General features: G+C 37.7%; 4 protein-coding genes across 5 annotated transcripts; all 4 read left to right on the top strand.

Moving 5' to 3' along the window:
- The first annotated feature begins 413 nt into the window (after positions 1-413).
- LOC140775667 (uncharacterized) lies at positions 414-3,603 on the top strand. The gene is made up of 2 exons (XM_073119056.1): positions 414-2,742; positions 2,978-3,603. The coding sequence occupies exons 1-2, from the start codon at positions 751-753 to the stop codon at positions 3,398-3,400; spliced, it is 2,415 nt and encodes an 804-aa protein (XP_072975157.1). The 5' UTR covers positions 414-750; the 3' UTR covers positions 3,401-3,603.
- Positions 3,604-4,300: 697 nt separating this feature from the next.
- LOC140775668 (uncharacterized) lies at positions 4,301-13,652 on the top strand. Its single transcript, XM_073119057.1, has 8 exons — positions 4,301-4,709; positions 5,798-6,025; positions 6,283-6,689; positions 7,159-7,344; positions 9,617-9,809; positions 10,382-10,458; positions 11,834-11,984; positions 12,747-13,652. The coding sequence occupies exons 1-8, from the start codon at positions 4,425-4,427 to the stop codon at positions 13,044-13,046; spliced, it is 1,827 nt and encodes a 608-aa protein (XP_072975158.1). The 5' UTR covers positions 4,301-4,424; the 3' UTR covers positions 13,047-13,652.
- A 32-nt stretch (positions 13,653-13,684) lies between these two features.
- On the top strand, positions 13,685-15,147 carry LOC140775669 (uncharacterized). Of its 2 annotated transcripts, XM_073119059.1 has the most exons (3): positions 13,685-13,798; positions 13,959-14,079; positions 14,530-15,147. In XM_073119059.1, exons 1-3 carry the CDS (start codon positions 13,760-13,762, stop codon positions 15,042-15,044), a joined length of 675 nt encoding a protein of 224 aa, XP_072975160.1. In that variant the 5' UTR covers positions 13,685-13,759; the 3' UTR covers positions 15,045-15,147. The 2 variants fall into 2 exon arrangements, with proteins under 2 accessions (XP_072975160.1, XP_072975159.1); XM_073119058.1 differs by having other exon boundaries at positions 13,737-14,079.
- Positions 15,148-16,508: 1,361 nt separating this feature from the next.
- On the top strand, positions 16,509-22,098 carry LOC140776617 (AP-5 complex subunit mu). The gene is made up of 8 exons (XM_073120371.1): positions 16,509-16,640; positions 16,764-16,889; positions 17,068-17,376; positions 19,080-19,372; positions 19,502-20,397; positions 20,730-20,786; positions 21,109-21,156; positions 21,710-22,098. The coding sequence occupies exons 1-8, from the start codon at positions 16,576-16,578 to the stop codon at positions 21,782-21,784; spliced, it is 1,869 nt and encodes a 622-aa protein (XP_072976472.1). The 5' UTR covers positions 16,509-16,575; the 3' UTR covers positions 21,785-22,098.
- Positions 22,099-24,402: the final 2,304 nt, after the last annotated feature.

Genomic DNA, 24,402 nt, shown 5'->3' with positions numbered 1-24,402 from the left:
ATTAATATCGTCATCACCACCGCCACTGCCACTGCCACCGCCACCACCATCTTTTCTCATCTTCCCCTTCCTCCCTCCTCATCCTCTTATTATTTTTCTTCTTTTTTTTTTAGAAGAGAAGATAATTTAGGTATTTATAAATTATTATATATATTATAATTAAATATTTTTTTTAGTACCGTCTAAGTCAATCCAGTGTATTAAATAAAAATTATAGGATAAAATTAAAAATTGGGTTATAAAATTTTTAAAAATAAAATATAAATTATTAAATAAATAAAATATAAGATGTGATTTATAAAAATTATTATTATTTTTTAATTTGGGCTCAAAATAAGAGTAAAAGTTGTCTCTAGAGAGCCTAAAATTTGTAGGCGCCGAAGAGATTGAGTGGAAATATTAGAGTAGAAGAAATCTATGTGAAGCAATGATTGGAAGAAGATCCAACAAGGTAGCGTAAGAGATCGCAGCGAGCTGTGGCCAAAATCTATGCCACTGGCGTTACTCCTCCTCTCCAGTCCCCACACGCCGAGCGCGTGTTACTCAAAGTTCGTGATCATCCCCTCCCATATCCCGTTAACTCTTCTTCCCGCCCTTCTCCTTTCTTCCACACCACCCCTTCCTCCTTCCACTTATTTTGCCACAACTTGCATCCCAATCCAATGCAATCTCCGCACCTATAAATTACTAGCAATCAATTATGTTACCCGATCATTAATTGTGTAATAAATAATTCCCATTGATTTTAACATGGAAGACGAGCACACCGTTCGATTGCAAATCGTCGAGCAAGTGAGCATCAGCTCCGTGCCGACGTTGTTCGAGCCGCAGGAGAAAGAATTCCGCCGCGACGACGATGACGATGCCAGCGCCGACTGCGCCGGCAGCCCGAGGAGCGGCCATGTGGACGACGCGCCGGAGAAGAAGCTGACTCTCTTCGCTCTGCGGCTAGCCATTCTTGAGAAGGCGGCGAGCGGGCTCGGCGCGCTGGGGTTCATCTGGGCGACCGTCGTGCTCCTCGGGGGGTTCGCGATCACGCTGGAGAGGAAGGACTTCTGGTTCATTACCGTGATTTTGTTAATCGAAGGGGCGAGGATCTTTAGCCGAAGCCATGAGCTCGAGTGGCAGCACCAGGCGACTTGGTCGATCACCGAGGCCGGCCGGTCGAGCTTCCGCGCGATAAAGTCGAGCTCGCGCCTGCTCGTCCGATCTTTCAAGCTTTTCCTCCGGCCCTTTTCGATCGACAGCGCTAGAATCACAAACATCGCCGGAACGGGAGCGCCGGGAAATAATGGAAGGAGAGATATAGCTCCGGTGCAGTGGACGTGGCGCACCATCGACGTCCTCCTCCCGCGCCACATCAGCAGAGTCTTCTGCTGGCTGCAGTTGCTCTCGGCTTCGGCATGCGTCTCCCTCTCCTTGATGCGCCTCATGGATCAGGACTTCGGCGCCGTGCGCACCCCCGACGCCGATAGGAATAACAGGAACTCGGCGTTGAATATTTTCTACGGCCTCGCCCTCGCCGAGGCGCTTCTTTTCCTCGCCGAGAAGGCCTTCTGGGAGTGGAAGGTGAGCCACCGCCGCCTCCTCGAGCAGGTAAACTCCGAGTGCCGCCTCGGCGCCGCCGGGTTGGTGTCGATCAAGCGGTTCTTCTACGACGCCTACTCCAAGTGCGTCAATGGCAGCATCTTCGACGGGCTCAAGATGGACCTCGTCTCCTTCGCCGCCGAGCTCCTCGCGTCCAGCTCCCGCCACGAGCAGCTCATCGGCGCGCGGATCCTGCTCAAGTTCTCCACCACCACCCGGTTCGCCGACGGCACCCTCCGTAAGATCGGGACGTCGACGCCGCTGATCGAGCGGCTGATCGAGATGCTGAATTGGAAGAACCCGGCCGAGGAGGAGATCCGGCGGTCGGTGGCCGTCGTCGTCTCCAAGCTTGCGGGTAAGAAGCAGAACGCGCTCCGCGTCGCGGGGATCCCCGGGGCCGTGGAGTCCATATCATCGCTGCTCTACGCTGGCCCCGACGACCTACGCCGCCACGGCGCAGCCGTAAGCCATGAATTGTTAGTGTTCAACCTTCTAGGCCTCTTGATCCTCAAAAAACTCGCGCACGATCACGACAACTGCGGTAAAATAGGCAATGCAAGAGGCCTCCTTGATAAGATTATCAGCTTCACCAGCACCGGAGAGAGATGGCATAAAACGGAGGAGATGGCCGAGTCTCAAATTAAAGCCGTCAAGCGTTCGCTCCAGGTAGTAAAGATGCTCGCCAGCACCACGGGACAAACCGGCAAGGTTCTCCGGCAAGAGATATCGGAGATAGTCTTCACGGTGAGCAACATCCGAGAAATCCTACAGCACGCAGAGGACCACATGGAGATCCAAAAGCTCGGGATCGAGATCTTGACGAGCCTGGCAATGGACGAGAAGGCAAGAGAGAGGATTGGAAGCACCGGCGGGATGATCAAGGAGCTGCTGAGGATATTCCTCAGGCCGGGAGGCGGCAAGGATCGGAACTCCGTGAGCGTGGAGGCAGGGGAGGCGCTGGCCATGCTGGCAATGGAGAGCGTGCAGAATTGTCAGAGGATTCTTAAAGAGGAGAGCGTCGTCGGGAGGCTCGTCGTGGCGTTGGACGATCCGGTGCTCCGCGTCAATGCGGCAAGGATTTTGCGCAACTTGTGTAGCTACGAAGGGAGTGAATGCTGCTCACAACTTAGAGGAGTCACTGCCGGCATTGCCATGGTAAGGAAACCTCTTATAAACAGAGTTTGATTCATCTATAGTTTAAACTTTCAAATATATATACATAAAGTGTTATATTTAATTTCTAGCGTAGTTAAACCGCTAGATGCACACAAACATTCGCCAATGAATATTTGATGACATATTTAGATTAACCTGAATTTAATCCCAGTTCCATCTAATTACATGATACATTTCCCAGTGATTATACTTATACTCATTTTATCCTCAATAGGTTTTGAATGCTATCATGATAGAAAAGACGAAACTACTGGAGGTCTCCCTTGGACTCGCTGCTCAAATTCTCAGATTCATGAGCCCTGAAGAATTCTCCAAACAACTCCACAAATCTGGCATCACTGAAGCGGCATTTGTGCACAAACTGGTTCATATTTTGACGACATATAATTATCCATCTATTAAACTTCCAAGAATTAGGAGGTTCGTAGTCGAGCTCGCAATCTGGTTGATGAAATCCGATTCAAACTACATAAAGTTGTTCACTGATTCTGGGATGGAGGATGAACTGAAATGTGTGTCAGAAACCACTTCAGAGCTCGAATGCTTCAATGTCTTCTCTGGCAGCGTTGGGCTAAGTCGGCATAATATTAGTCTCTGTTCTCTCGTGGACACTGCGTTACAGTTGATGGGTATGTAAGAAGGTGAAGTAAATCGATGTGTCTCTAACTTATATGAGTCCCTTTAAAGCAAATTTATTTGTTGTACTAATAGATGTAATTTATTTATTTATACATTTTATAGCATTCTATGATAGAGATCCTGGAAATTATGGGATACTCTTATTCATTTGTTGATGCAATAAAATGTTTGTGCCGAGCGAAGGGCAACGATATAATAAAAAATGAGGCCATTTAAACCAAAAGGCTTTGAAGTTGTTAAAATAGTAGGATTGGCACACTACTATAAAAATACATGTATTTAGTATAAAACATAAATGCTCTTAATTTCTAAGAGCCCATTTTGGTTAAATACTAAGGAAATTGTTTATGCAAATGGTCCAATAAATAGGATATACACCTAGTTTCATATTTTATATCAAAATTTAAAAACTATTAATTTTGTCTAGTTATAGATTATCGGATAACTAGACCATTTACGGTAGAGTGATGATCAAATCTTTTATTTATTTTTTGTGATACTTTGATCTCTTAACTATTTAATATTTTTTACATGTAAAATTGCTAATGATATATATTAAATTATTATCTTATCATAATTTTTTCTTTTCTAAAAGAAGGGTAAAATAATCTCTATTATCTTTTATATATAATCTCTATTATTTTTTATATACTTACTGTTAAGCGTTTTCACTGTTCATGAACAATTCGGCGATTCTTTGTACAAACTTTAGATAGGTGGATCATAACGATATATAAATTTTAAGGAGGCTATTTTAGTAAAAATTCCCAACCAGGCAAGGTATTTTTTAAATTTTTATTATTGTTTTTATTACCCGGCAAGGTATTGGATGCTTTATAGATGTAAAATCTTCGTATATATATATATATATAAAATAAATTTCCCACCGCAACGTTTCCTCTGCCCCCTTTTCTTCCCAATTCGGTCACCACCTCTCCCTCCCAAATCCCTTTCTTCTAGTGCTTTCCCACACCCCTCCCTAACCCTCGCACTTCCCAATTCCCTGATCTCTAATTCAACCAATGAAGGGCGCCGATCTCATCAACACCTTTCTCCCTGACGAGCTGCTCATGGAGATCTTCCACCGGCTCGAGGCCAAGCCCGACCTCGACGCTTGCGCCCTCGTCTGCCGCAAGTGGCGCCGCAACGAGCGGGCTTCGCGCCGCACTATTAAGATCGCGGCCTCCGGCGCCGCCGACCGGCTTCTGGAGCACGCTGTCGGCCGCTTCACTGGGCTGGTCAACGTCTTCATCGACGAGCGCCTTCCGTCCGCCTACCACAACCCGGTCGTCTCCTCTCGCGCGCGGGTTGATTCTCTCATCCTTCCTTCTCTTGCACGGATTGATCAAAATATGTTCTTGACGGGGTAAAGGTCCGATATTGGGGCATCATGAATAATGAGAATTACTAAAATGAAGGAATGCAGAAGAAATGTAGTTTTAGTAGTGCTTCATTATAGATTATCTTAATTTAGCATATGAGTTATTCTTTTGCTGTGGCAGGACAGTCCTACTACATGGCATGAGATAGACAGTCGTCATCCTGCTATTGCAGGAACTTATTTACTGCATTTCACTATTCTATGCCTGAAGGGATTTTATTTGCTTCATTTCACTATTCTATATTTACAGATAATTTTGTTTTGCGCATTTAGTTAAAATTTTCGGTTCTCCAGTTGTATATATTTAGGATAACAGCAGAAAGCGACTAAAATAGAGCCAAATAGCTGAAATTGACTGAAAACCAGATGTTCTATCTTTTTCTTTTAACCACAACGAGAAAGTTTTTGTTCCAATTACAATTCTTTTTTCTATTTGTTCTGATTACAATTATTTAACATGATGAATATTAGTTCTGCTTTTATAGATTGAATGCCTTGTCACTTCATTCGCATGTTTTCTCCTCCTTTCTCCACTATAGACTAGTACATTTGTTGAAGAAGTTCCTATGTTTTCATGCAAGTTTTTTCTTCTGTCCAGATCGAAAATTGTTTATCTCACCTTGTGGTGGGATGCATAATGTTTGATATAATATTGTAAAATAATGCTTATTGGATCTGATCATCCTGCAGGTGATCTTATGTGTTAGTTATCTTTCAAGGAAGAAAAAACAGGTTTTTACAATGGCTGATCCTATTCCGACAAATTTTAGCAATAGGGGCAGCTTGGTTGTTGGTGCCCTTGCAACATCTGTTGATTGGAGTATCATTTACTATCATTTATAAAGTATAGTTCCTTTGGAATAAATATTCTTTTAGTAGTTTGTACTTTGTACCTACTGAACATTTTGAGGTTGTTCTATCTGAGCATAGAGTCCCATTGACCTTGTTTCTGATGTTTGGACTTTGAACATATAGTACTTGCTAATTTCTATGCCTTGGCAATTCTTCATGCAGAGAAATAGTCTTTCTAGCCCAGCAGAACTTCATAATGTGACTGGAAACAACTCGGCCGAAGAAAATGAACCAGAACGTTTCTGTCTATCTGATGCTGGTCTAGGATCTCTTGCCCAGGGTTGCAAAGGACTTGAGAAACTAAGTTTAATCTGGTGTTCAGCAATAACTTCTTTAGGGTTGATAAAGATAGCAGAGAACTGCAGAACTTTAAAATCCTTGGACCTTCAGGTGCTGTCCTTGTTTTACATAGTGCAACTGTTGGGTGTTAACTTATCATTAGATGTTGAGCTTAATCTTAAGTTTGGTCTTCTATGCTCATTGTCAAGAATGGTCAGTATTATTGCTTTTTAGACAACATCTATCTAACTAGATTCTGCATTATCAACTTTTGTTCGTTATATTTCATCTAATTTCTTAAGTGTTGGTACCTTACCATAAAGGGTACGTATTCTCTGGCCACTTGAGTTATTGGAACTTGTATGCAGGGTTGCTATGTTGGAGATCAAGGTCTTATTGCTATCGGGCAGAGTTGCAACCTACTTAGAGATTTGAATTTACGTTTTTGTGAAGGGCTTACGGATACTGGTTTGGTTGGATTGGCACAACATCGTGGAAATTCTTTAGTGTCTCTTGGCATTGCAGCTTGTGCTTGGATTACAGATACTTCTCTACAAGCTGTTGCATCTCATTGCCATTGTCTGGAAACCTTATCATTGGATTCAGAATTTGTTAAGAATGAAGGGATAATATCAGTTGCAAGAGGATGCGGGTCTTTGAAGACTCTGAAGCTGCAGTGCATGCATATTAGTGATGAAGCTCTGGAAGCAGTGGGTTCATCTTGTTCTTCCTTGGAAATGTTGGCTCTTTACAACTTCGAGAGATTTACTGACAGGCATATTATTAAATATCCCTGGATTCTCCTTAGCTTTAACTATATAGATGATTGCCTAGAAGTATTTGTAATAGTTGCTATGTTATTTACTTGGTTTTATTTATAAGAAAAATGTTCCACTCCAGTCATACATCCTATAAGACACTCTTGTGACAGACCAGGGAATTTTATGGGGTAGGGCTCATGACGCTATCAGCCTATCACCATCCACTCCTGAAACTTCCTAATAGGTCCAATGAAATTCTAGTTTTTCACCTTCATAATTTTTTCCTAGATATAAAGGAAATCAGAGGATTTTTTTTTTGTATTTTTTTTTTCAAGAGCGATCTTGTAATTTCATTTTCTTTTCCTCTATATTTGCTAAATAATATTGATCAGTTATTAGCTCCTCTTTGTTGTTGCTTTCTTGTATTTCTGAGTCATCTAATTGTGACACTGGTTATTTGCTGTATTTTTTTTCTTATTGCAGAAGTCTTTCTTCTATTGCAAAAGGGTGCAAAAAGCTCAGGTGTCTCACTCTAAATGACTGCCATTTGTTAACTGATAGGAGTCTTGAATTTGTTGCTCGTGGCTGCACCAAATTAACACACTTGGAGATTAATGGATGCCAAAATATAGAAACCTCTGGACTAGAGTATATTGGACGATTATGCCCGTATGTTTTCTGTACCTGATTCTTGAGATCTTATTTTTACATTGATGACCTTAACCATTTTAACATATGTTTCCTTATGTACTGAACAATGTCCTTTTAAGAACTGTTTCAGAGCTTAATTTTAATGATAATACAGTCTGTAGTCATATGTCACTAAGAATGTGGCTCATCTAACTTCATACATTAAGATCTATCTGAGAGCCTTTCTATTGCACAAAATCCTAAAATGTATGAAATTCAATAAAGTATTGTCATAATCAATTACGTCTTATTAGGCCCACCAAACTAACAACGTGTGTAGAAAGAAATGATATACTGAAGTATCCATATGTCGAGCCGCAATTGTTTGTTTCTCTTGGACATTCTCTATTAACATGGTAAATTTCTAACAGTTGATCATTGATTCCATTGAGGTCTCCGAGGAATCAAGGTCTTGACAACATCTTAAAGAGGTCTCACAGTCCATATATTTCAGTTAATAGATTAGGCAGAATTGGTCAGCATCAGTTGTAAATAAACTACCAGATAATAAGTATCACCTAACCATTGCTTCATATAGTTTATAGAACATTGAAAAGATGCTTATCTAACTATTTGTCTTATTGATGCCTTGAAAAGGCATATACCTATGGCAAGAGTTATCTTCGTTATCTTTTGGGAAGACTCTTTCCATGACTAGAGAAACTTCCATTTGGTTGCTCCTCAGTTTCATGAGCCTAAACTGCTAGAATCTTCTATACTTTTCTTTTAGTCATGAATCTTTGATGTGGTCTAGGGACGAGGAAACATGCCAATACAGAAAAAGATAAGGAGGTATCTAGATCCACCCCCAAAGAGAAAAGATAGGATCTCTGTGAATCTCTTTATTTGCTTATAAGTATTTTTTTTTCACACTAACATGACTAGATAGTAAAGATAAAAGATAGTCCACCAACTCATGAGGAAATAAAATTAAATCCACATAGATTATGAGGAACAAAGAGAACGTAGAATCCACCACAAAGAAGAGAAAAAGGGAGTAGGAGAAGAGGGATAAATATGGAATCCTCCACAAAATAATATTTCTCAAATTTTTATCTTTTTATCTTCTTTTCGGAGTTCCCATCATCTCTATATGTAGAAATGAGGAGATTCCTAAAAAATGTATCTTAATTCAAATCTTTCCTAATCTAATATATAAATAAACTAACTTATCTCAAAGCAAACTTACAATCAAATCTCTTAGATTTTTTAGGAGTTTTAACCGAATTAGACACTCTAAATTCTAAACTTTTACATAAAAATATATTCAAAAATAAAAAATAAATGAAAATCTAATTCCCATCAATCTTGCACCATTTTCTTGAAACTAGAGAGGAAAAGGCATGGATTGTGATAGTGGTAACAAAAAGGAAGGCTGGAAAGAGGAAAAATAAGGCAATAAGGCAAGAACGATAGGAAGGATGTCTAATGGCTTGGATAGTTGGACCTGTTTTTCCTTTTTGCATCAGTATCTTAGATCAGAGGAAGAAATAATACACAGCAAAAAAAAGAAGGTTAATTTTATCATTCTTCTATTCACCTCAATGAAACTTTTTGTTCTTATTTTCATAAAGGGGATGACTAGAACTTTTTTTAAACTGAGGAGAGGCTTTGGGAACAGGCAACTATATTGTTTGCTAAAATAATTCCAGGCATTTTCTTTTGATGAAGTTCATATGGTGATTTTTTAAATGAATACAAGTGTCACTTTATATTTGGAGTGTGGTTCTATGCCATTCTGCCATTTAATTTAAACTGAAATAAGAATCAAGAGGAATTTTGGTGTTGTACCTTTTCACTGGAAAACAAAATGTAATTCCATGACATTGTATATATAAAATTGTGAACAGCATGGTGCCAGATCTTTTTTATTCCAGCTTGATTACTTAATTATTATTACTCTACTTATTCTTAACAGAAAAAAGTCAACAATTTTCAAACATAATATTTCCAAATTCACTTGATCTGTATTGACAATATATGATAATCATCTTGGATAACAGGCTAAAACTTAAGTACAGTTCAGCAGTTTTTATATATTGATCTCATATCAAAATAGATTCACAAAAAGTAAGTTATTCTTTGTTTATTTCTTTTTCATGAAATCTTGTGTTCCCGTGGAAAATAATTTCTGCTGAGATAAATTTTTACAGCTATTGGCAACATCACATCCTTGGATTTTGCTTTGTTATATGATTTATTTCCTCAATATGGATTTCTAGTTAATTGTTGTACTATACACTGAAAACAGAGGCCTTTTGGAACTTTCTTTGTTTTACTGCCCGAGGATCCGCAACAGTGCTTTTATGGAAGTTGGCAGAGGCTGCTCACTTCTACAAGTTCTTCAGTTGGTGGACTGCTCAAGTATAAATGATGATGCTATAAGTCATATAGCTCAAGGTTGCAGGAACATACGAAAACTTCACATTCGTCGTTGTTACGAGGTATTCCCTTTTTGCCTATTAGATTTGGCAAATAGTCAAGTTGGATAAAGATAGCTACAATTAGTCTGAACTAAGCTATTAGAAAATGAATAGATAAATTCTAATCCTTCCTCTGGTAACAATTTGGATATGATTGTCTGAATTGTCGTTGCATTGCATAATTATTTTTCTGCACATAAAGCATCTTTATGACATGATCAATGTAGATCCTTTTAAACATTTGATTAGCTGCATTATGAAGCAACGAGAAAATAGTTGTCTTCTCGATAATTTTAAATGTTGCTCAATTTCCAGATGATTAAGTATTCCTGTATTTTGATGTACTAAATTTGAGCTTGAGTGTGTTGGACCTCCTTTCTACTGGGAGAAAAGTTCTTTTTGCTTTTGTACCATTGTCTAGTAACCAAAAATATGATTGGAAACAAGTTGTATGATTTGCTCGTACTATTTTTAATGTTAGGAACAGATAAGTACTAACTAATATGTATCTAACAGCAATATCTTATTTTTTTAAGATGTTCTTTTCAATATCTGCTGCTTCATATCTAAACCTGTGTTTCCTGCATTGGCAGATTGGCAGTAAAGGTTTAATCTCTGTGGGTGAGAACTGTAAACTTCTTACAGACCTAAGTATTCAATTTTGTGAAAGGTAAGAATATTTTCCTACAGCTTCTGTAAAGAAGTCATACTACTTTTTCATTATCTTTTTCTCGCATAAGATCTGACTTGGCATTCTTTATATAATTGGAGTTAATTAATATACTATTTACAATCTATGCTTGGCAATCATGGGTAATGTATATTTGTTTTTTGAGGCAGTCTTCTTATATTAATTGCTAGACTGACATTTTGGCACTATTTATTTTTATTCTTACTGTTACTTCAGAAAATACGAACTTGTGGTTGTCTGGCATTCACCTCGGAAGCTCTTGGTCTCTTGAACAATGTTTTCATTTGACTGAATAAGCTACAATCATGTCTTGCACATATATTTATCTGCTATTGCTTAGTAACGTGCCGGTTATCCATTTGCATGTTGTATCTCATGGAATGTGCTGACAAACGGCATGATTGGCATGCATCTAAGGAGCTACTATGTATATTAAATTATTAATATGTATAATCATGCGGCACATTATGCTGCAAAACAGCACCTCATAGGTCAAGATGGTCCTTAAGCACATCATGCTCTCCGGGCAGTCTGTAGTCTTAAATTGTTTATAACTGTCCTAATATCTATGCTAGAAGTTGGTCTGATTTAATGCTTGTGGTGGCCCTGAATCCATTAGTTCCTCAAATAGCAACACTCTTTGAATTATTTTCAAATAGAAGCCCTTAAACAGAGTCCTGATTTATTTTAAAAAGGAACAGAACTTTGTTGCATCTGGCCTCTGCTTTTTCCTGCTGGTTGCTTAAAAGCATGATAAAACATGCAGATGATTGGTAACTTCTTAGCAGAAATTGTAATTTAATTAGGAATTTAGGATAGAATTAGCCAAGAACTCTTTGTTTTATTCACTGATTTGACAGTAAGGTGGTATCATGTGTGTTGGCGAGAGTTTGAGTCACGGGAAGAGCCTCTTCTTAGTGCTGACTGCCATTGCTAGGCCCTGCAATGTTGCGAGTCTCATGCATCAAGATGCCTTTTCTTCACTAGAGTCAGTCAGTTTAATATAACTGAAATAATTCTCAGTAGTTTCTTGTTTATAATATTTAATCAGCTTCCAAGTGCCCTACTATTTGAATATCTAAATTTGAACAATATATGAATGGTTTTTACTAGATTACAATCTGAATAGGCCAATTACCTACTAATGACCATTTGATGAGTGTTTTTAACAGTATGGGCATATGCATGTAGCTCTTGTTAGTAGTTGGTACTTTATAGAAATTCTATGCATGAACTACCAGAATAATTATTGATGCTGACTCTTAGTCTAGCTTCTAAACACGTACGGTAAAGTACTTTTTGCACGCTTGCCCTTTTTTATTTTGAAATTCTTGTTAATTTGCCTAATGTGTAGGGTTGGTGATGAGGCACTTATTGCCATTGCTGAAGGGTGTTCACTTCGACGTTTAAATGTTAGTGGGTGCCATCAAATTACTGGTAATGGACTGAGTGCTGTTGCTAGATGCTGTCCTGATCTTGTCTACCTGGATATCAGTGTGCTGCAGGTCTCTCTCTCTCTCTCTCCCTATATATGTATGTATGTATGTATGTATATAACATTTTGCGTGGCTTGCATAGTTGTGAAAATGTGGGTATTCCTGAGAAAGGGGGATAAAACATTTTCCCTTCTCTTTTTGTTATAATTCAACATTCCTGGAATCAATTTCCTTGTTAAGTAAATATAGCTATATAATACAGATCCTTAAAGGGTTGTGGACAATCATTTGTCTTTAACCACATAAATACTCATATAGCTACATAACTTGTATTAGAGTAACTAGGTGATGACACAATAAAGAAATGAGAAAGCAAATTAACCTTCAGTTGAAAATACTAGAGAATCAACATCAATTCAAAACAAGTGAGTTGGGGGTCTTCGCAATTCTGCAAATATTAGAAATTGCAGCAAATATTGCCTATATGCACCTGCCCCTTTGGTTCCCTCTTTCCAGAGGCAACCCTACTTAATGGGATATCCTTGCATATAGAGAAGCAGATATGATAACAGATCCTACAAACAAAAGAACTAGGACATCGTTCCTGTATGGTGATGCATCTTATGTGAGTTCCATTTTGAGGACTCCTCGTCATGTAAAAATTGACCTTCCGATTGGAAATTAGAACTGGTCTGCAATTCTTTAAGGATGAAGTTCCAAAGTTCTTGATGGCACAAGAAGGGATTCCACAAAGTGGATATATTGTTCATTTGAAATTTGAACCATATCTATGTAGTTCTATGAATAATCCACTTGCCTTATTTTGTGCAGCATATTGGGGATATGGTGTTGGCTGAACTAAGCGATGAGTGCCCTAAGCTGAAAGACATTGTGTTGTCCCATTGTCGACAAATAACAGATGTTGGTTTAGCTCACCTTGTCAAGGGATGTTCTCAACTAGAGACCTGCCAAATGGTTTACTGCCCTCTTGTAACTGCTTCTGGAGTAGCTACTATTGTCTCGAGCTGTTCCAAAATAAAGAAGGTCCTAATTGAGGAGTGGAAAGTGAGTGAAAGAACAAAGAGAAGAGTTGGTTCGGTGTTATCTTTCCTTTGTGTTGATCTGCTATAATGCCTTTAATTGGAAGTCCTTAACATGGGATGTGTTAATCAGAACTGCTTGTGTAAACATGTTCTCCAGTTTCAGAATCAGAAGATCACTCTCTTCCTACACTTGTCTATGAATTCATGCTCGCATATTTTTGCTTGTAGCAGCTACAGAAAAGGTCATGCAAAGCGAAGTGAAGGACCAGATATGAGGCATATCAAATCTCATTTCTCTTGACCAGATATTGTTCGACCTCCATGAGGATACCTTCAGATAGAAATGAGCAGCTCCACAAACTGCTCTTTCCTTTCTCAATATTTGCTGATATATTAATAGAAATTCAATCTTGGAGCAAATTGAGTATCACACTGCTCACTGCTGGCATGGGAGAAGGCATTCTTTCTGGAAACATGACCTCAGAAGGAAAAAGCAGGGGATAATCACCTTTCTTTAAAAGGAGGACAGGAACTATTTTTTAGTTTGAGCTGTATACTTTACAAGATGACATACATCATAATTTCTTATTTAGTCATGTTTTACTGCAATATACTCAATGATGTATGATTATTATGAGGATATTGTAATTTATGAAGGAACTGCATATTCATGGTTTCATCAGTGTGGTTATAATTCTTTATTTGAAATATGCTCTTTTTTAATGTTCCCCTTTAAAATTTTCCCTTTGCCCACCCTTTCTATCAGTAGTGATCATTATCTTGGAGACTATCATAGAGGAAATGAGACGGGGGAGGATATTACCAGTGCTCTTTAGCAATGTAGGTACATTAATGCGTGCACCTTGGTTTCTTATTCAAATATTTGTAATGTCCTATCTGCTGGGTATGGCCATGGTTTTTTTTTTAGCAAAGTTGGCTCAGATATATGCCCCAGGATTCCAACTGTAAAATTTCAAACTTGAACTACTTTACTATACAGGTGCTTGCATTGGCATTCACCCAAGAATGGCCTTTTGGGGCCGAATCTGAAGGAAGGTTTTGCGGAATGTGGATGATGCTTCATCCCCGTGTTGCAGATCAGCTGGTTCTTGCTAATACAGGTACTGCATCTCTTTATGACTACTGTCTTTGTTTTTAGAAGACATACATTTATGAAGAACAAGATAGTGAAGGATATGATAGTTATTGATGGACAACTGGGCTGAACACCTTAAATCTATTAAGTGTTTTCTTGCTACCTAAGCTGGGGATAACTGGATTCTCTTGTTGTAAAGATGTTGCACTATTCCCTGAGCAATTCTTTGCTTCTAGCTCCAGAATGTGTCCGAATATTTTGGTGAAATGTAGCCCCCTAAATAGTTAGTTAGAATCTTGTGGTTGGAACAGTAAGAAAGGAATGATTTCTTCATGCTTTTAAATATTTGTCAACTTTCCTGTATTTCAAAGCTAACTTGTGCCAAAAGCTTCGAACAGTTGATCTCCTCTATATTTGTCAGCCAAAGAGACTAGAGGAAGATCTTTCCCCTCTCACCTCTCTTTTTTGTTTCCAGGTTCAGGAATGGAAAGAAAGGATGATCCAACAAAGCCTCTCAACATCTGCTACAGGATTTTTGCGTTCCTCACCGAGAAATTTCCTGTGTTTGGTAATAAGCAGATCAGTCGAGGAATTGAAAATGGTGCCACGATCCTGGAAAGAGAGAAAGATGGACCATCCATTCGAGATGAACTAGTAGGCCATGGGATGAAAGAAGGTGAAATGCTGCATGAAATCGAGGTTGCCATCCTTATTCCTGAAGGCAATGATGCTGAGAAGCCAATAGCAGCACCACAAGATGATGTGCTTCCCAGGAAGGCGACTAAGAAGTCAGTCACTATGAAACTAGCTGCTGAAGAGATCAATGATATGAAAAGGACATCATCAGATAAGAATGGCGAAGAAAAAGGTGCCTTGAGAGTTGGGGAACTGGAGAAGAAGCCAATCATAAAGGCACCATCCAATATCAACGAAAGATCCCGTGCCTTTATTGAGAAATGCAAGAACATATTTGCTTCTGATAAACACTGATTCATTGGCTTTTCTTCACGACGAATTTATTGATTCTCCATTATATATAACATTGCATTGGTTGGTTTGCATTTAAATTGCTTGTAAATTTTAGCATCGTGATCTTATTTCAATAACGTTCACAAGAGAGAGAGAGAGAGAGAGAGAGATCACATCGAATCATCGTATCTTTTACTTTGGCCGTTACTGGGTTGGTTAAAAGTATAAAAATCGAAGTTTGACTGGATATAGACTTGGATGTCTTTATTATTTCATTTTCATATTAACGTTTATATATGTATCCAGATAGGCTTATTTCAACACCGATATGAGTTGAAGCTTACTATCTGATCAGAAGGAATAGAAGAAAATCTCTTCACTTTTTCTAGACTTATTCTAATCCCTATTCTGCTTCTCTTGTATGTATGTTCTGCTGCAAATTTAAGCAACATCGTATTTCTTATTATGGCTTTACAAATAAAAAAGTATAAGAATAAATTCCGAATTACCACACATCGTTACCCAATATATTTATATATCTGATATTCCATCTCAATTTCTATCCCAATTTAATAGTAATGGTAACCAAATTTACTATCAAATTATTTATTATAGCATCAATTGTTCCTCCTACGTGTTTTTTTTTTCTTTCCTTCTCCACTGGAGAGCATTTGCTAAGATTTCTTCAATATTTCCTTGTTTGTCGGCCTCTTCTCCCATCTCCTCTCTAGTTGCTCGATCTAGATACTGGTCATTGTTATTCACCGGCTCAGAGAGGAACGAGAGAGGTTTGAGGCTCTCCTCCTTCACCTCTCCATTCCATACCGATCTTAGACTAGGGCAGTAAAGGAATATTTGAGGGAGGCCGCATCTTACCTTTTTTTCTTTTTTCATATATTTGGCGGACTAATTGGTTTGTTTTGGATGGTTGTAGGTTTGATGGTATTTGTAGGAGGTTCACTTTGCACTATTGATGATTGTTTAAGAACCTACATTTTTTCTATTCTCTTCGTTAGGGGATTATTTATATTTTTATCTTCTATTACTGTTTTACTGTAGTACGAAGGGAATGTAGAGCCATATGTACTTAAGTAATAATGATCTTAGTGGAGCTACTAGACGTTAGACCCCTTTGCTTACATACTCCTACCAATTTGATCTATTTATAGATTTTTTCGTTAGGTATTACTTTTGTATATTTGAGTTATTAGGGCTTGATATTCTCATTTCGGTAAGTAGTTTGTACAAGTTCTGTGCTTTGATTCAATATCTCCCTATGTATTATGCTTTGTAGCTCTTCTGACATTATTTCTACATTATTAATGAATTATTGCCTGCGGGCTTTCCGTTAAAAAGAAAAGGAAATCATAAACAAAGACAAAAGGAAGTTACTATAGCATCCACATTTGTATCTACAGAAGATTTTATATATATATATAAAAGCACAAGATCCGACCCGATCCACTTGCCAGCGGATCTAACAAGCTGACCTAATAAAAATGCAAAATTTATTTTTGATGTGCTATAGTTCGGTTGCTCCTCTCCTTCCTCAATGTCCGGCTGCAGTATCAGAGCCATCTGGATCCTCAACCCCCTCGACGCCGTCGTCTTCTCTAGGTAACAACCCTTTTTGCCTTCTTTCATCTCTACCTTTCTAGGGTTCTCCCACCCCAAGACTCCGCTTTTTCGGACTTCAAGAAATCAACTGTTGAGATCTCATGATTCGGCATTCTCGGCCAGGAGGTTCGCGGTGGTGGAGAAGCGGTGGCGATTGGCATGCGAGAGGGACAAGTCTGGCGGCGCGCCGCAGCCGTTGCTGCCGACCGACGCGGAGTTGGCCGCCGCCTTTGGTGAGCGGAAGGCAAGGTTGGTTTCTTGGATTTTATGGGAATTTGCATCATGCTCAATCGTGTAACACCTCCAAAAATGTCTCCTTTTAGTATTCACAAGTGGGTCACGCTGAAAAGAAACCTAAGGAGCGAAGGCTTTTGTTGCTCTTGTTTAGAAAAGTTCATGAAATGTTTGATCAGAATTTCTTGTGCAGGGAAGGTTCTGCACGTGGTTTCGGCGTCCGTGCAAGTCAGTCTTCTCCGGGTTCGGATTCTTGGGTCGATGATCCGATCACTCGCCACATTGTAACACTTCGTATCACCAGGGAAGAGGGAAATGGGTTTACGTTGTGGCCAATAATTTTGCATATAAGAGGCAGTTATTGCATTCTTGTGTTACCTTTTGTTGAGCCCCAACAGTTTAAAGCATATGAAAGATTGTCTAGAAGAAATGACTGTGGAAGTTCGATTGGAGAGAAGGATAACCTCTCTTCTCTTCTGCTTAATCTTCCATGCATAACAGGGTAGGGTAAGTTTGCTTGCAATTTATAAGAGCTTACTTTTATTAGAAATTGATAGTTCTACTCGTCTACCAACGATTAGAAATTTGCATAACCCTTTCATATATAGAAGTAATTTTTGTTTGGTTAGAACGGAATAAGTAGCAATTTCCATCTCTAAATATTTCTTAATAGAGCTATATATATATATATATATTTTATATATATATATATATATTTTTTTTTTTTTTTTTTTTTTTTTTTTTTTTTTTTCCTTCTTGTGTCTATAGCCTATACTATTGTGGCTCTTATCTTCTTGGGTAGATTCTAGATCTAATGCTAGATTTCTCTGTGGTAACTATTCTGTATGCTCTCAATTTTGCCACAAGTCCATGCTACTAGTTCGTGCCCTGTGGATGAAAAGCAGTTGATATACTTGTGGAAAACAATTGTTTTGATAGGTCAACCATCTAGGACTCTAGGTTTTCTTGTTAAATAATTGGGGGTGAGATTATTACATTCTACAATGTTATATGTACTGCTACTTTTACAATGAATTGAGTGAAATTTCTTTAGGATGTAACAAAGAGCTATTTATCTAGATAATGCATCCTAGTGCATGAGGTTCCTACAAATAAAGGGTCTAGTATGTCCTTACGCAGAAGAAAGTTGTTTCTCAAGCAAACCTATGGTCTTATAGGGACTTGGAGTTGTTATAGGACTTTATCCCTTAGTTTCTTGTTACTATGTAACTTCTCTACTTTAATTGTTTATGAATCACATTTTAAGTGGACAAATATCTAAAAGCCCTAATCAAAGGTCCAATCGAAGTACAGATTGGAGTGATGAATTTGGATAAGGTCTTGATAATCTATACTAAATCCTATAAACCTGTAGCAAATAAGTTTCCTTGAGAAATTTGTGTCAGCGGAGGGGTGAATGGGTGACCTATACTGAATTTGAACCTTACTAGGTCTGTATTTTCTGGGTCTTCCTCCCAACCAACTATCCAACTTTGCATTTGGCACAGCAGTTCTTGCTCATTACTATGTCGCTTTTAGGTTGAATTCTTCTCTGTTTCATATGGAGAAAATATGACATGAACTTGATTTGTCATGGTAGTGTAGGCTTTTAACTTTGTCCTTTCCAGGTATTGTTGCCTAGTTTTGGAGAGCAATTTGGTCTATTATCTGTTACTTTTTTGACTAACTGTTATCTGTTACTTATACAGTATCTCTCTTTTTAAAAGGGTGTGTATATATATGGACTTTTGAAGATTGTCATATCATTCTAACCAAGAGGCAGCTAGGGAGGGAAAATGCACACAGCTTCTCTCTCGTTGCTGAACAAATTGTGCCCATGACTTGGATCCATGATCTCTTGGATGCAAGGTTCATACTTTACTATTACACCAAATGACACTACATTAGGACATCAAAATAGCATTATGTGCTACATTGATAATAGTTGATCATTTGAACTTTTGAAGTTTTCTAGTGATTATTCTTCTTTGGTTGTTTTCCAAACTGTGCATGCTTCTAGGTCCTTTTATTCCTTGGAGTGCTCTTCATAGACAATGCAAAACATGGTTGTGGGCAGTATCAGAAAATTAGGATCTATACTAGATTGTCTGGAAAAACTTGTGCAGTAATATCATTTTCTGAATATTGGTTTTCTGTCTTATTAGCTGAATTCTTTTGCAACTTACTCCATCTTATGTATCATAGGGCATTTATGGTAGCACATACTGTAGGGGACATCATTATGGGCGACATGGTGGATCCTGAGGTTGTTGTAAGTTCTTCTCCTACTGTTGGTGGGCTGTTGGATTCACTAACTGGCAGTATAGGTATATCCGGCATCTCAACCCGTGCAAAACCTGCTGCAGCACCTGTTTTAGGTTCCTCTACTTCAGCTTCTTCAGTGGTTGGCGCTGCTGTAATAGATGCTCCAAAAGGCACTTTAAAAGCCATTGATAAAGATGTGCTACATGCCTTTCTTAGCAGCTCAATGCCATTTGGTTGGTACCTTTTATTATGGTATTCCTCATCTCGTATGTTTCTAATATTTGCTTCTTTGTATTCTTTTTTAGTTTTGAATGGGATTATTAAGCAGTGCTTGACTCTTATCAATCATATAAATGTACCAGGAACCCCTATAGACCTCAATTATGCCAATATGTCTACAATTAGGACAACAGGGTTTTTGTCAGCAGATCTACCACCTGCCGACCTAAAGCAGCCTGGCTGGAAACCTTACCTGTATAAAGGGAGGCAAAGGATGCTTTTCACTATCCATGAGGTTATAGATGCTGCATTATACGACCGAGATGAAATACCAGATGCTCTTTCAGTTTCAGGTCAAGTAAACTGCAGAGCAGAGTTAGAAGGATTACCTGATGTTTCATTACCTCTGGCTGGGTTGAAAGATGCTCATGTGGAGATCTTATCTTTCCATCACTCTGCTCAAGTTTCAGAACATGGTGATGATAAGCAAGCCCTGATGTTTTCTCCACCACTAGGGAACTTTGTTTTGATGCGTTATCAGGCATCATGCGGCCTTGATCCTCCAGTTAAAGGCTTCTACCAGCTATCGATGGTCTCAGAAGATGAAGGCGCTTTTTTGTTCAAATTGAGGTTGATGGAGGGTTACAAGGCTCCCCTTTCTATGGAATTTTGTACTGTTACCATGCCATTTCCTCGGAGAAGAGTTGCATCTTTTGATGGAATTCCTTCAGTAGGGACAGTTTCAATGACAGAATTTTCTGTTGAATGGAAAATTCTGACTAGTGGACGTGGCATTACTGGAAAAAGCATTGAGGCTACTTTTTCTGGAACCGTGAAATTTCTGCCAAGAACAAGTCAGAGAGCACTTCCGTTTTCTAGGTCAGTTTCAAGAACCCTAGTTGAAGATGATAGTGATTCCGAGCAAGATAATTCTAACAACGCCAACATAGAAGACTACCTAATGGAGAAAATGAATAAGGACTTGCAAGCAGTAGACTTGGAGGAACCATTATGTTGGCAAGCCTACCATTACGCAAAGGTAATCTCTCTCTCTTAAATGTTTTTATATAAGAGCACTTATAAAAATAATATGACCCTGTTCAAATTCCCTATTCTTTTTTTTTTCTTTAGAAGAAGTGAGTTGGTTATACTTTGAATTCTCTTTTATTGTTTGATAGAAATATTCATGCACTTAATATGGTCTGCAGTTAAATCCACAACATGCAGTCATACATTAGTTATATTATGCTTCTGTCATCTTCATGTCAACTTTGCGATCTTATGTTAGACTTTATTTTGTCTATTAATATTATGGCTATCTCTCTTGGTTTCTAGATCATTTCTTCCATTAATTGTGGATGCATTTTCCAGGTATCATTTAAGATTATTGGAGGCACATTATCTGGAATGATCTTAGATCCAAAATCTGTAAGTTAACCATGTTTTTTTTTTTGCTTTAATCTATAATAATAGTTTGAGTTAAAAAAATCAGCAGCTCAGGTGAGGGAAGTAAGGTATGGACTTCTTGCCATGCCCAAATGTTATCTAAGGTTTTTTTTTTTTTTCTTCATGTGCAACTAGTCATCCTGAGTATCTAGTCTTATGGTCTAAAATTGGATGCTTATTTTAATATTGGAACGTAATTGCATAGTTATTTTTGGATGTCGTGTTGTGGTTCTACCATATTTATGGAATAAAAAAGATATTAGGTTGCATGCCATTTATCTGAACATGAACTTATCTCGTGCAGGCAAGCATTTATCCTGCAGTGAAAACACCAGTCGAGTTCTCGATGCAGGTAGTTTTATTTTCTTTCATACTGTTCACTCTCTTTTCTATACGGGTAACATATTAACATTAATGAAATTTAGAGAACATCACCTATTATTACCTTGACTCTTTGGACCCAAGTGGTTATGGGATTTGAGCTATGGAAGCATACTTTCCCATAATGGGGGCAACACTGAGTGTCTCTTGCCATTTGGCCATTTTCTTCTCATATCTTGCATCGGTGGGGAGTCTCATTTATTGGGATGCTTTGACTAAGTACTATCATCAATAAGTTTGGAAACGAGAATGTACTGGGGTCCACTTTGTGAATTGTACCTTGCACTTTATCTAATAATGTTATGTATTATCTAGATCCCAAATAATTCATTGCAGCCCATAAAGTGTATAATGATCAAGGTGGAAAGTAGATAATGTCTGTCCGATGCAACCTAGATATCTCTGATACCACTAATGTTGCAATACGGATAGCTCTGTGTAGGGAATTCCTTGTATATGAATACAAGAAACTTTTGGTGGTGCATTCTTGGTAACACCCATTCATAAATTTTTATCTTTGACAGGCTTCTTCTGGAGACTACATTCTGTGGAATACTTTGGGAAAATGTCCTGCTGCTGCCTCACCTAAAGTTCGTTGAGTGATGGATCTTTTTGGCGCTGCTGCGAGTGTATGAACTATGAAGTATACTTTGTTTCATTTTTGTTGAAGTATATTTTTGCTCGTGTTGAAATTTTTCCACACCAGGTGACTAAGATTCTTGTAATCATCTTTTAATACATTGTGATTCGAGAAATACCATGGAAGTCTGTTGTATTTCCTACTCGGATTTAGTTTTGTTGATGCAGTTCTGTCTTGATATTGCTGGTGAATGAAGATTCATATCACCTGTCGTGGTTAAGCGTCCGCTTATTTGTAGACATTTTATCGAACATATATATAATCTTTGTATCATTCATCTAAAAGTAGTCTCTGGTTCATATTTGGAGTTCGGATTTCATTAATATTATCTACTGGTAAAATCCAACCGTAGAGTCCTTTGTTAGATGCTTGCCAGAACATGATACTTGTAAACATGCTTGACTGATAGAAACTCTCTGACTGGGATAATAATGTCTCGTTCTGGGCAATATATCATCTTACAGAGTTACAGTAGATGATGTAGATCTATACTCGATGCTTAAAGAATACGGAAGAGTTTATTATATTTAAGCTACGCTATAATACGGAAGAGTTTTTTCGTTTTTTACCAACTGGGCTCCTCAGGTAATAATCTCCATCGCTCCAACGGGGGTAGGGAAATTTGCAAAAAGTCTCCTATAAAATAGAGTTTTTATAGTTCGAACTCTATTTTATTTTATTTTATTTTATAAAAAATCGCTATCTTTTACCAATAATATTTTAAAAAGCCCATGAGTTAACTTAAACTCACATTACCTTAATGGAACATGAATTAATACTATAGGAAGATTCTTAAATAAGATTACGAAGGTAACTTTGAAATTTTAAAATATTAATCTAAAACAAATAGAATGTTCTTGTTGTGTTAGGCTACTGCAAATTTAAGTTAACTTTGAGGGGTTTTTTTTAAATAATTTTGGTAAAAAATAGAGACTTCTTAGAAGATAATTTTTTCCTCGAACTCTCTAAACTATCGGCTATTTTCTCATATACTATCTGAACTTTTTTGTTGTATGTAGATCTCCTAAACTACTATTTTTTTTTAAATCCCCATGTTAGTTCTCCATTTACACCTCTATTAGTAAATTAATAATGCGACTCACACGTATGCATATTTGAGGGAAGAAAGAATAAGAAATGTAAATGTACTTTTTTTTAGTTGACTCGTCAAAAATAGACACTTTAGATAATAAGTTTATGAGATGAACTAAAACATTCACAATTTGCCACATACCTCTTGTGTGAGATTGTCGTCACATAAGATTCACATGAAAGTCTATTAACACAGGATAAGACCAAAATAGCAGAAACAAAAGAAGAGCTCGTAGGCCACACAAGTCTATCCATAATACAAAAGTGTGTAGAGTGTATATGCTAAAAGTAAGATATAATAATTGAAAAAGAACATAATCCCTTACAAAAATATTACATTATATGAAAACGCCTTATTAGGTGAACTGCTATAAAGCTCTTGTCACAACAGTAGTCAATTTGCAAAATATACCAAATAATATGTGCCTAATATTTAGCAAATGACACTATCTCTAGTAAGATAAAATGGATATAGGTACACCTAACATGAAAAATGCATGAATATCTAAATAACTAAATCTCATAATAGCAATAAGTCATGCAAATAAATGTATTGGTCAGAACGGTCAGACTCAATGTATATTAACTCTAAGCACTCTCACTATAACTACTTATAAGCTAGACACTAGGTCGATCAGCATCACTTGTACTCTTTCAACATAAATGCCTCCAAGAGAATGTAGACTCTAGCGGTAGAATTGTCTGTCCATCACCCGATAAACTACTAACTGATCTTCCGTCATCACAAGCTAAGGATCTTAGTCATTGGCCCATATCTCCAACTTCGCCATCATTGTTGTTGCGGAATTATCTCATAATGCAAAAATCATGAGTCCCCACTTAAAATCTCAGTCATTGACCCATATCTCTAACTTTGCATCATTTTATCATTCGTTCTCTAACATAAATACCTTAAAGGGTTTTGACTCGTCGGTCGAGAGTATAATCCTAATGAATAATGTGCTTGATTGTCCGAGATCTACAATTGGGATTTTATCTGGGCCACACTATATAATAATATATATTACTTTGGGTAAAGAGGTGTCAAGTATTATTGAGACAAAATGTCATATTCTTTATGATAATGCACATGTGCTAATGATATGATATTATGTAGCATAATAAACATAATGAAATATATCATCATCATAGAGTAACATTTGTTATCATATATGATCATGTTAATAGAAATAAATAAAAATTACAGTAAAAACAATCATATCAATTATCATGCTAAATTAACATGTATAACTACAAATGCTAAAACTACTAGGTCATATGTGAACTATGCTAGTGTACAATCTAGTATACCATATCAATTAATAACAACAAGTGAAAATAGTTCACTTGCCCAAAATTGCTAATTTTTCCTAGTGACATGAACCATTTCTAAAAGAGATCTAAGGAAAAATACTAAAGTTATTACCAACTCACTATTTAAAATATAATTATAAAGAAAACCAAGAGCTAAACAACCAGTGATGA

Source organism: Typha angustifolia, chromosome 14 (genome assembly GCF_048772165.1).
Source record: "Typha angustifolia cultivar Huaian chromosome 14, ASM4877216v1, whole genome shotgun sequence".
NCBI lineage: Eukaryota > Viridiplantae > Streptophyta > Magnoliopsida > Poales > Typhaceae > Typha > Typha angustifolia.
Note: the sequence above shows the minus strand (reverse complement) of the source record. Positions and strands in the feature narration are given on the sequence as shown.